Source organism: Balaenoptera physalus (genome assembly GCF_965194825.1).
Source record: "Balaenoptera physalus genome assembly, chromosome: 5".
NCBI classification, from domain to species: domain Eukaryota; kingdom Metazoa; phylum Chordata; class Mammalia; order Artiodactyla; family Balaenopteridae; genus Balaenoptera; species Balaenoptera physalus.
This window is the reverse complement of record NC_138884.1, coordinates 13,885,515-13,898,517: the sequence shown is the minus strand read 5'-3', so window position 1 is coordinate 13,898,517 and position 13,003 is coordinate 13,885,515. Positions and strand designations below refer to the sequence as shown.

Genomic DNA, 13,003 nt, shown 5'->3' with positions numbered 1-13,003 from the left:
GAGCTTGAATACGGTTGATACTCAATAAATATTATTTACGAAACAATTGGATGATCTTTACTTTGAAGTCGGTCCTTCCCAGAAAAATATTCTTAGTCTGCTCATGTTTTAGCGTTACTGAATGTACTGTGTTTGATCAAATCTACCCTTATTTGGCGTGGTTATCTTCGTTTACATAGACCGTAGGACTTCAGTGAGAGAATGCCTGAGAGATAACTTCACTTTATCATGTGTAGGAAACTGTAGAAGGATGGAAATCTGGCCTAAAATGTCTAAGAAAGTTATGACAAAAATACTGTAATTAAAGGAAAAGCCTGTAAAAATCTGATTCTGATCCACATAAATTGAAGGTTGGAAAACATGACCATTACAAACCCCTTAGAATGCATAGTCAGCTCTTTTAATATTATGACATCAGTTAATGAAACATAAAGAAATGGAGGATAAAGGAACCTCTAGAAGCCAAAACCGCAAGGGGCAGATCAGACCTACCAGAACAGTCGCCACACGTAGGACCACTCCACGCATGTTATTCTCCAGTTTCTTGTCAGTCAGGGACCCATTCAGCCCTGTGACAGGAGTCCAGCACCCAAGCTGAAAGATGAAATAGCTTGGTCACTTTTCTGCCTGAAGAACAGTCCAATCACCTATACACAGGCCTTTCAGAGAACTGTGTGATAAATCTTGGAGTCACTGATAACAAGAAGTGTCCTGTGCAGCTTTTCCTGTTTAATAGCAAATGAAGCAAGCAAAAATGCTATGCTATCTCCTGCTTTTTAATATCATCATATGGCATATGACAGTATCCAACATCCTTCAGGGGACTCACTGAGGACATCTGACTTAATGAGGAGTTATACATACACCAATAACTCAGTCCCAGTAATACACTAATTGGAAAAATAATAGCACATATAATTCTAGCATAATGCCTGTTCTAGTATACCAATTACTGCACAAGTTAGATTTTTTTTTACAGTTTCAGTGGTTTTAATTAGATCTTACACTGCTTTTAACGGAACATAAAACTGTAAGATTTTTAATGTGGTTAGAGGAGTTACAACTTTTACTTGAGGAAAAAAAATCATCTATATGGCTTTGTTGTTTTCAAGTATTCACAGTACATAAAACAATGTAATTTGCCTTTTTGTCAGTGCTATCAACCTGCTTGGAAGACTTTGGCAGCAGCCTTTTCCTTAAAGTCGTGCAACGATTAACTGCTCTTCGCTCTCCAAAATACTGCTTTAATTTTACATTCTCACGTAGTTCTTATGTCTTGTAATATCCAAATCTGAGGACTACCAGTCTTAAAATTACTGCCTATAAATCACAATGGGATAAAAATGGGTGACTCAATTCAAAAATAAGGAGGAAAGAGAGGTGCTCTGACTTGGATTAGCAGATATCTGCCCAAGAAGCAAAGCTGCAAAGAGAATTTTGCAATGCACATCTTGTGAAGATACATCATGCTATTAATCCTGATACCAGCTCCATGAGCCTTTACATTTGGGAACTTACTCCATACTTGCATGCTTTGAAAATGTAACAGACTTTTAGTCATATTCAGAGACTGTTTTGGTTAACTGGATGGTTTACAGGGGCACCTGGTTATTTGTGCTGCTTCCTCCTAAAGACTATTATTTCCTTGCATTGCGTTTTGTTGTGGCTTCTGAAGTCATCAACATACTGGCAAGTCTCCCTCACAAATAAACAATTTGGGTGCTTCCCATTAAAACTCAAGTTTCTCTTTGAGCTCCACAAATGGTATTTAATTGAGAAAACTAAAATGTACACAATATATCTTAAGAGAAGTGGATGTCACAATGTAAACAAAAAGCCAGCTTTTTTCTTATTAAAATAATTTGAAAAAGGCTGCTAATTGTTGGTTTCAACTGTAAATGCACATTAAATTCATACAATGATGTGTCATTTTTAGTTACATAAAAGTCTAATTAGAACTTAGATCCAATTAGCAAATCCAAATGTGTTGAATGTCTAGTTATCAGAGATACTGTAGTCCTCTTGCCAAATTTAAAACCTTATGAAATTTCTTTTGAGCTTCTGTTCTCTTCTGAGGTCAACCAAAGTCTATTCTCAATTCATTTATTGATGTGCACTTTTCTAATTACTTCTTCAAGAAGATTTTATTTCCCTAGACCAAATAATATTGGTGGAAAAAGAGATCTAAAACAAATTGGAAAGCTAAATTTCCAATGCGCTAGCCGCCTTTTATCATTATATTACTTAATTCTAAGTTAAATTAATAGCTTTTAGGACATGATCTTATTCATGACTAATATGTTTAAACTGTCACAGTAAACACAGGGTTTTTTCTCCCTTGGAGTTGTTTTTTAAGTTTGGTGAACCTACTGTCAGTTTGCCTAAATATTGATAAATGACATCTGTTAGTGCCAACTTGAACATAGCATTTTGGTGTATTGACTAGTCAAAATATTTACTACTGGAATACCAACAAAACCTGCTGACTAGTTTGTTTCAACAATGTTCTGGACAAACAGTTAAAAATATATAATTTCCAGCTTCTTCTTAATTATGTCTTCCTTTAAACATAACTAAATACAGTCAATGATTGAAAAATTGTAGAGCATTCTAGTGTTTGGGGGTTTGAAATAACAATAACGAAAAAGCATTTGGAGGAGGTAAGGAGGTGGTTGTGTCTTATCTTCCGACCTGGGCAGTGACTTAAACACTATTTGTACTATATAGAGTGTTTCTTCTCTCTCTCTCTCTCTCTCCTCCCCCCTTCCTCTCTCTCTCTCTTTTTTTTTTTTTTTCTTTTTATTCACACTGATTTCTTCCAGTGACCATGCACGGCCACTAACCCCATCCCTCCTTTTGGAGAATTGCTTTTTTTTTCCATCGCTGGACAAGTGTTCCAAATCATCCACATTTTTTCATGACTCTGACTCTCTGGTTTAACAACTGTTAACAGTTGGTCGTCTGACCCGAGCCAATAAAAGTCTTTCCTTGGAGGTTTATTTTTAATATCAAGTGTGTGCATGGTGGGCAGGTCAATAAGTGGATATGAAGTTTTTTTTATTGTTTGGCCAGATTCTCTCATATATACTACAGGCCATATAATTTTCTCTTCTGCTTTATGAAGGTTTTTCACCTATCTGTTTTCTTTCTTTTTTTTTTTTTTTTTGCCATCTGACTCACATGTCTTTTGATTATAGTACTTAGAAAGTTGAAAAGTTGTTCCTGTTCTTAATAACAACAGTCTAGATTTTAAGACTAGTAACTCCTTCTACTTAACTCATTTATTCCTTCATATTCACCCACTCCAATACTTAATGTTATCTGAATGTTAGCTGTGGTCATCAAAAACTAGAGATGAAAATTTGATACAGAGATATTTCAGGATACAGATTCTCTGGAAAACTAGAAATAAAGTATATCCACTCATCACATATCAACGTAGGTTGTAACAAAGAAACCATTAAAAAATTATAATAATACTCATTTCCTACATTGAATAGAATTTTTTTTTTTTATATTTTTTGGAATACTTTCTATGTGTCAGCCATGGTACTGAGCTTTTCATACATGATCTCATTTAAGACTCAAAATAACTTTATGAGATGGTGCTGTTACCAATATTACTTTATAGACATAAAAATTAAGGACTCAACTAAGGTCACCTATTTACAAAGAGATGAAATTAGGATTTAAACTGATGTGCTTTTTTTAAACTTTTTATTTTATATTGGAGTATAGTTGATTAACAATGTTGTGTTAGTTTCAGGTGTACAACAAAGTGACTCAGCCATATATATACATGTAACTATTGCTTTTTAAAGTCCAGATTCAGTACTGTTAGTTGCCGTACTGTTTTATAGCTTAAAAAAATTCTTTTCATAAACACGATCTATTTAAGGAAGGTAGAGAAGATAGTATTCCTATTTTAATAGTCAAGGAAAATAAGCCTCGGTACTGTTAAGTGGCTGGCTCAATATAATAGTGAGTGAATTCATATTTTGGCGATAAAATTTAAAAGGCAAAATCATCACCATCAATGTCATTTTTATAAAAATTATTATAACACATACATAGTGCACAGTATGTGCTAATCATCTGAGAGCTTTGCATATATTAATTAATTTATTCTCAAAACCACCCAATGAGGAAGGTATCACTATTATCCTCATTATAAGGGAAAGGCTGATTATACACACCTTTCTGAAGGATTACTCAAGTTTTAAGATTCCTTAATTTCTGTTCATATCCAGTCACCTCCCTGAGATTCACTTCAAGCTATTTTGTTTGATTGTAAAAACTCCTTCCAATAATAAGCAAGAAAAATGAGTTCGGTTCACATAGATCTAAACTGAATTTGTATCTACAATGGGTGACAGTCCTTGCAGCAGAGCAAGATTGACAGGCATAGTGTTTGATAAGAACTAAAAGAATTTCACTCAGGTTCAAGCGTGAGACTTATCTAACAACTTCTCTGCTTTCATTGTTTGAAATGTCTTTAACTTGACTTTGCTCGAGTGGAGAAGGTTGTTTTTGTCTGGTTGTGTTTTTGTTTTAGTTTTAAACAATGAGGCCAGAGACTAACAAAGATAATGCACACGAAATTTCATAATACTATCTATTCAGCTGAGCACTTTCTAAGTAAAAATAATAAAAATGGTCTCTGCAGCACATGAGATTTACAGAAAGTCACACTGCTGATGGCAAAACAAGATTCTCTGTCTTCCATGGTCTGGCAGTCTAGAGAAAATTTAAAAGGGATTAAAAAAATAAAGACCAATTCAATTTCCTTTCAATTACAGAATATCGATTTCCTATAATATTTTCTGGTTATTGCCTAAAGTAATTTTAAAACCCTAAAATGCTTAATGTTTTAATTATTTCCTTCATTGGAGCTTTAGCAATTAAAACCCTGCAGCTTTCTGTTAAAATCAACGTAATATCTGTGTTCAACAAACTGGCTGATGTATTTGCATGCGCACAGTAGCATGTTCCTATCATTATGTACTGTGTCATTAGTAAATGACCAAGTTTTAGACATTTACTCTTTTCCCCTCAATGTTTTCACTCTTCATTTGCCCATGGGCTTTAAAGAATGACATTTGACTTGGGTTTTACATCACTATTTTTCAGGCAATGTTACAATGTCAAAAAGAGCTGAACAGTTTAATTTTACACTCAATAGTTTGTAGGCTTTAATAACAGGAGTCAAGAGAGCTCTTAACTGAACACCAAACAGAATCCCCTACATGTACTAGACTGTATTCATACGGAACAAACCAAGCCTGGCTATAGTACCAAAGTTCCAGCTTCAGGACACACAATGTCCACAGCACTGGGGCAATATGCTCCCAAGCACTACGTTTCCTTTATTTGCTTTCTCAGCCTTCAGAGGAAAAGAGGGAACGACAACAGCATGACGAAGTAGCTGAAAGCTAGCCGTTTAGAAGTGCACAGCATTATTTGGTAGATATTACTTCTGTAATGGGATAGAAAGCGTAAGAAAAAAATACATATGCCAGATTGACTCAGATACATGTTTTATACAGTTAAATTGAAATTTTTTTTCTTTGACATGTATAGGAACACAGTGTGTCGGTAATCTTTCCAATAATAATTTTCTTTATAGTATTTCCACCTGTAAAATAGGTGCAATTTGTTAGACTTGTTCCCTAGGGGATGATTATTTCCTCCTAAGATTTTATTCCTACAGCTTGGTCATTACCATGAAGTAGGAGTCGTTCTTTCGATTAGAGTTTCCTTCAGGAGAAAATGAAAAGTCAGAAAAAAAAATTACCTGATTCTACTGCTTATATCTCCCTGCATTGCTGCTGAAGACAAAACCTTCTGTACTAGGTAACCATGTACATGTACAACAAGACAAACTTGTTAACTGATTTCCACAAATGAAGACTATAAACATGAGAAGCTATATATCCATATCTATCTCTCGGTATATATATATGAGCAAATAGCTCAAAGGTGTTTATGGCGCTATAATAACCACTCAGTTATCAACTGGTATCTGGCTGGTTTAATGATACTCTGCCATTATTACATGTTTTCACTTTGTTTATAATTCTTAGTGTAAAATTACTATTACACTATATTTAGAGAAAATACAGCGTAGTGGTTAAGATCAGGAACTCCAGAACCAGACTGCTTATGTTCAAGGACCTGCTCTGACACCTGCTGGGTGTGGCCACTGGGCCTCTGTTCCCTCCCAAATGCGAAGGGGAAAAATGGCTTCCTCATAGGGCTGGTGGGACTGTTAACTGACTTAATATATGTCAAGTGTTTAGCAGTGTTCTTGGCACATAAAAACTAAAGCAGTGTTCATTATTATTATTCCTATATAATCAGCATTTTGTCGTTGTTGTTCCTTTCTCAGCCTCATCATCTGGAGCCACTAGTTTTCGTGATGAAACATACTTCTAAAGCTAAACATGCTTCTCAACTTTGGCTGCATATTAGAATAACCGGAAAGCTTTATAAAATTCTGATGCCCTGCCTAATCCCAGAACAATTAAATCAGAATCTCCACTGCCCTAAGACATGCCCTAACACCCAGCAAATGCAATCTCACAGAATGGCTCCTTAACCTTATCAAATAAAGGCATTCTTTTTACTGGCTTCCTTTGCAAAAGCTAACTAGGGACACTTTCTCAAATAAACAAACTCTTTTATTTTTCTTGTTTTAAGTAGGATAGGAGACTGTAAACTCTCTGAAGCTGAATAATTCTTACCTTGTCTCTTGTTGTAGCCCTACTCCTTATCATAGCATTGGGGTACTGGTACATGATAGGTCCTAATAGATATCTGATAAACGAATGCATACATTAAAACTCCTGCTGTCCTCTTTATTCTTCTATCTTTTTGGCTAGGCTCTAGTTTAAGCTGAATAAAAAGCAAAATATCCCCAATCTGATACTGTGTCCTACTGTAATATTGTATCCCTGACAATTTTTGTGATTCTTCAGGACGATTACTGTCACTAAAATTCAATTAGCTCTCCTTTTCTTTCTGATCAGAATTTTCTTCCTAATAATATTTTAGCATTTAATGATTACAATCTGATAAAAGTTGCTGGATTTCTTCTCTTCATTCCATGCTACCTTGAGATGTTTTAAAGGGATCTTCATTTTAAAATCACATTAGAATTCTCAGTCTTTCCTATCTCCTCATCTTAATCATCTGTAGGTGCCCAGTGCCTATTACAATAGTGTTTTATACAACTAAAATAATTATTTTTATAAAACTTACAAGGTTTAATGTAAAGCTATTGCACTTTAGATCTTTGTTCCCAAACAACTGAAAATCTCATGCTCAGATATCTCCTTCAACATCTCTGCTTAGATATCTCAAAGGCACCTCCAATATCATAAGATTAAGCTCATAATCTACCCCTTAGCATCCATCTGGTTCTACTAGCCAGAAACCAAGAAGTCAGTCTTACCATCTCTCATATTTAATCAATTGCCAGTCTGCCAATTTCAACTCCTTAAAAAAAACTCTCAAATCCACTTCACAGCATCTCCTTGCCACCATCATACTCCAAGCTGACTTCATAGCTTCTCTTTTACAGTCTTTATTCTACACTGCAAACATAAACATACGTGTAGATATGATGTCCTCTGCCTAAGATCTTTCCATAGTTTTCTATTTTTCTCCAGATAAAGACCAGACTTCTACTGTGGCCAACGAAAACCTGTGTGATGTGTCACATTTTACAGTCAGTCTCAGGTCATATCACATTTCCTCTCATTCTTTGGACTCCAACCACACTAGTCTTCCCTCAGTTTCTCGAGTTATAGATGTAATTCTCCTGCCTTAAGGATTCCAACTGTTTCTGAAGCATAGAAGTAGAAAAGAACCACTTGGGGAGTTAAAAAACATCCCAATGCCAAAGCCATATGCCATGTCAGTTAAATCAGACTTTCTGGGCATGTGATCCAGGTATCAGTATTTTTTTTTTCAAGTTCAGGTATCGGTATTTTTTAAAGTTTCCAAGATGATTCCAAAGTTTAGCCAAATGTGAGAACCAATAGTTTTGAATATACAGTCTTCCTTGATTGGAAGAACCTTAGGAACCTGCCATTCTTCAAGGAATGACTGAATTCACTCTCACTCATCCTTTAGATCTCAATGTAAACATCTACAGCTTGGGGTAAACCTTCCCTGACAACCTAACCCACCCCCAAGCTAGCTCATGTCACTCCAATACAGCATCATGGTCCTCTCTTTACAGTAATATCACATTAAATTTTTTAATCTATATTTTTATGATTAACATTTATTGTACCAATTATCTGTAAGTTTCCATGGAGTCAGGAAAGATTGCTGTTTTGTATCCTCCACTTTATTAAATACATAATTCCTGGCACAAAGTGGGACTTCAAATTTTTTTGAGTAGAAAACAAATTTAGATGATTTTTAAACAAGAAACTTAATACAGGGAGGAGCTTCAAGATGGCGGAAGAGTAAGACGCGGAGATCACCTTCCTCCCCACAAATACATCAGAAATACATCTACATGTCGAACAGCTCCTACAGAACACCCACTGAACGCTGGCAGAAGACCTCAGACCTCCCAAAAGGCAAGAAACTCCCCACGTACCTGGGTAGGGCAAAAGAAAAAAGAAATAACAGAGACAAAAGAAGAGGGACGGGCCCTGCACCAGTGGGAGGGACCCGTGAAGGAGGAAAGGTGTCCACACACTAGGAGCCCCTTCGCAGGCAGAGACTGCGGGTGGCGGAGGGGGGAAGCTTCGGAGCCACGGAGGACAGCGCAGCCACAGGGGTGCGGAGGGCAAAGCGGAGAGATTCCCGCACGGAGGCTCGGCGCCAAGCAGCACTCACCAGCCCGAGAGGCTTGTCTGCTCCCCTGCCGGGGTGGGCGGGGCTGGGAGCTGAGGCTTGGGCTTTGGTCGGATCGCAGGGAGAGGACTGGGGCTGGCGGCGTGAACACAGCCTGAAGGGGTTAGTGCGCCACAGCTAGCCAGGAGGGAGTCCGGGAAAAGGTCTGGAGCTGCCAAAGAGGCAAGAGACTTTTTCTTGCCTCTTTGTTTCCTGGTGCGCGAGGAGAGGGGATTAAGAGCGCCACCTAAACGAGCTCCAGAGACGGGCGTGAGACGTTAAGGCTGCTGCCACTGCCACCAAGAAGCCTGTGTGCGAGCACAGGTCACTCTCCACACCGCCCCTCCCGGGAGCCGGTGCAGCCCGCCACGGCCACGCTCCCGTGATCCGGGGACAACTTCCCCGGGAGAACGCACGGCGAGCCTCGGGCTGGTGCAACGTCACGCCGGCCTCTGACGCCGCAGGCTCGCCCCACCTCCTCTGTACCCCTCCCTCCTCTGCCTGAGTGAGCCAGAGCCCCCGAAGCAGCTGCTCTTTTAACTCCGTCCTGTCTGAGCGGGGAACAGACGTGCTCAGGCGACCTACACGCAGAGGCGGGGCCACATCCAAAGCTGAAACTGGGAAGCTGTGCAAACAAAGAAGAGAAAGGGAAATCTCTCCCAGCAGCCTCAGGAGCAGCAGATTAAATCTCCACAATCAATTTGATGTACCTGCATCTGTGGAATGCCTGAATAGACCACGAATCATCCCAAAATAAGGAGGTGGACTTTGGGAGCAATGATATATATATATTTTCCCTTCTTCTCTTTTTGTGAGTGTGTATGTGTATGCTTCTGTGTGTGATTTTGTCTGTATAGCTTTGCTTTTACCATTTGTCCTAGAGTTCTGTCTGTTTTTTTGGGTTTTTTTTAATTACTTAAAAATTTTTTTTCTTAATAATTATTTTTTATTTTAATAACTTTATTTTATTTTACTTTATTTTATTTTATTTCATTTTATCTTCTTTTTTCTTTCTTTCTATTTTTCCTCCCTTTTATTCTGAGCCATGTGGAGGACAGGCTCTTGGTGCTCCAGCCAGGCATCAGGGCTGTGCCACTGAGGTGGGAGAACCAAGTTCAGGACACTGGTCCACAGGAGGCCTCCCAGCTCCACGTAATATCAAACGATGAAAATCTCCCAGAGATCTCCATCTCAACACTAAGACCCAGCTTCACTCACCGACCAGCAAGCTATAGTGCTGGACACACTGTGCCAAACAACTAGCAAGACAGGAACACAAACCCACCCATTAGCAGAGAGGCTGCCTAAAATCATGATAAGGCCACAGACACCCCAAAACACACCACCAGACGTGGACCTGCCCACCCAAAAGATAAGATCCAGCCCCACCCACCAGAACACAGGCACCAGTCCCCTCCAGCAGGAAGCTTACACAAGCCACTGAAGCAACCTTAGCCACTGGGGGCACACACCAAAAACTATGGGAACTATGAACCTGCAGCCTGCGAAAAGGAGACCTCAAACACAGTAAGTTAAGCAAAATGAGAAGACAGAGAAATACTCAGCAGATGAAGGAGCAAGGTAAAAACCCACCAGACCTAACAAATGAAGAGGAAATAGGCAGTCTACCTGAAAAAGAATTCAGAGTAATGATAGTATAGATGATACAAAATCTTGAAAATAGAATGGAGAAAATATAGGAAACGTTTAACAAGGACCTAGAAGAACTAAAGAGCAAACAAACAATGATAAACAACACAATAAATGAAATTTAAAATTCTCTAGAAGGAATCAATAACAGAATAACTGAGACAGAAGAACGGATAAGTGACCTGGAAGATAAAATAGTGAAAATAACTACTGCAGAGCAGAATAAAGAAAAAAGAATGAAAAGAATTGAGGACAGTCTCAGAGACCTCTGGGACAACATTAAACGCACCAACATTTGAATTATAGGGGTCCCAGAAGAAGAAGAGAAAAAGAAAGGGACTGAGAAAATATTTGAAGAGATTATAGTTGAAAATGTCCCTAATATGGGAAAGGGAACAGTTAAGTCCAGGAAGCACAGAGAGTCCCATACAGGATAAATCCAAGGAGAAACACACCAAGACACATATTAATCAAACTATCAAAAATTAAATACAAAGAAAAAATATTAAAAGCAGCAAGGGAAAAACAACAAATAACACATTAAGGGAATCTCCATAAGGTTAACAGCTGATCTTTCAGCAGAAACTCTGTAAGCCAGAAGGGAGTGGCAGGACATATTTAAAGTGATGAAGGAGAAAACTCTACAACCAAGATTACTCTACCCAGCAAGGATCTCATTCAAATTTGATGGAGAAATTAAAACCTTACAGAAAAGCAAAAGCTAAGAGCATTCAGCACAACCAAACTAGCTTTACAACAAATGCTAAAGGAACTTCTCTAGGCAGGAAACACAAGAGAAGGAAAAGATCTACAATAACAAACCAAAAACAATTAAGAAAATGGTAATAGGAACATACATATTGATAATTACCTTAAATGTAAATGGATTAAATGCTCCAACCAAAAGACATGGACTGGCTGAATGGATACAAAAACAAGACCCATATATATGCTGTCTACAAGAGACCCACTTCAGACCTAGGGACACATGCAGACAAAGTGAGGGGATGGAAAAAGATATTCTATGCAAATGGAAATCAAAAGAAAGCTGGAGTAGCAATTCTCATATCAGACAAAATAGACTTTAAAATAAAGACTGTTACAAGAGACAAAGAAGGATACTACATAATGATCAAGGGATCAATCAAAAATAAGATATAACAATTGTAAATGTTTATGCACCCAACATAGGAGCACCTCAATACATAAGGCAAATACTAACAGCCATTAAAGGGGAAATTGACAGTAACACAATCATAGTAGGGGACTTTAACACCCCACTTTCACCAATGTACCAATCATCTGAAATGAAAATCAATAACGAAACACAAGCTTTAAATGATACGTTAAACAAGATGGATTTAATTGATATTTATAGGACATTCCAGCCAAAAACAACAGAATACACTTTCTTCTCAAGTGCTCATGGAACATTCTCCAGGATAGATCATATCTTGGGTCACAAATCAAGCCTTGGTAAATTTAGGAAAATTGAAATCGTATCAAGCACCTTTTCCGACCACAATGCTATGAGACTAGATATCAATTACAGGAAAAAATCTGTAAGAAATACAAACACATGGAGGCTAAACAACACACTACTTACTAACCAAGAGATCACTGAAGAAATCAAAGAGGAAATCAAAAAATACCTAGAAACAAATGTCAATGAAAATATGATGACCCAAAACCTATGGAATGCAGCAAAAGCAGTTCTAAGAGGGAAGTTTATGGCAATACAATCCTACCTTAAGAAACAAGAAACATCTCAAATAAACAACCTAACCGTACACCTAAAGCAATTAGAGAAAGAAGAACAAAAAAACCCCAAATTTAGCAGAAGGAAAGAAATCATAAAGATCAGATTATTTCTGTTCTTTAATGAAAAAGAAATGAAGGAAATGATAGCAAAGATCAAAAACACTAAAAGCTGGTTCTTTGAGAAGATAAATAAAATTGATAAACCATTAGCCAGGCTTATCAAGAAAAAAAGGGAGAAGACTCAAATCAATAGAATTAGAAATGAAAAAGGAGAAGTGACAACTGACACTGCAGAAATACAAAGGATCATGAGAGATTACTACAAGCAACTATATGCCAATAAAATGGACAACCTGGAAGAAATGGACAAATTCTTAGAAAAGCACAACCTTCTGAGACTGAACCAGGAAGAAATAGAAAATATGAACAGACCAATCACAAGCACTGAAATTGAAACTGTGATTAAAAATCTTCCAACAAACAAAAGCCCAGGACCAGATGGCTTCACAGGCGAATTCTCTCAAACATTTAGAGAAGAGCTAACACCTATCCTTCTCAAACTCTTCCAAAATGTAGCAGAGGGAGGAACACTCCTAAACTCATTCTGCGAGGCCACCATCACTCTGATACCAAAACCAGACAAAGATGTCACAAAGAAAGAAAACTACAGGCCAATATCACTAATGAATATAGATGCAAAAATTCTCAACAACATACTAGCAAACAGAATCCAACACCA

General features: G+C 37.7%; 1 protein-coding gene across 4 annotated transcripts in view; it reads right to left on the bottom strand.

Annotated features, from left to right (window-relative positions):
• Positions 1-13,003, bottom strand: part of GRID2 (glutamate ionotropic receptor delta type subunit 2) — a 1,427,475-nt gene that overhangs the window by 368,678 nt on the left and 1,045,794 nt on the right. For all 4 annotated transcript variants that reach the window (XM_082461676.1, XM_082461678.1, XM_082461677.1 and 1 more), the window contains exon 9: positions 493-594. In XM_082461676.1, coding sequence (XP_082317802.1) covers positions 493-594 — 102 coding nt within the window. The remainder of the gene's footprint in view (positions 1-492; positions 595-13,003) is intronic.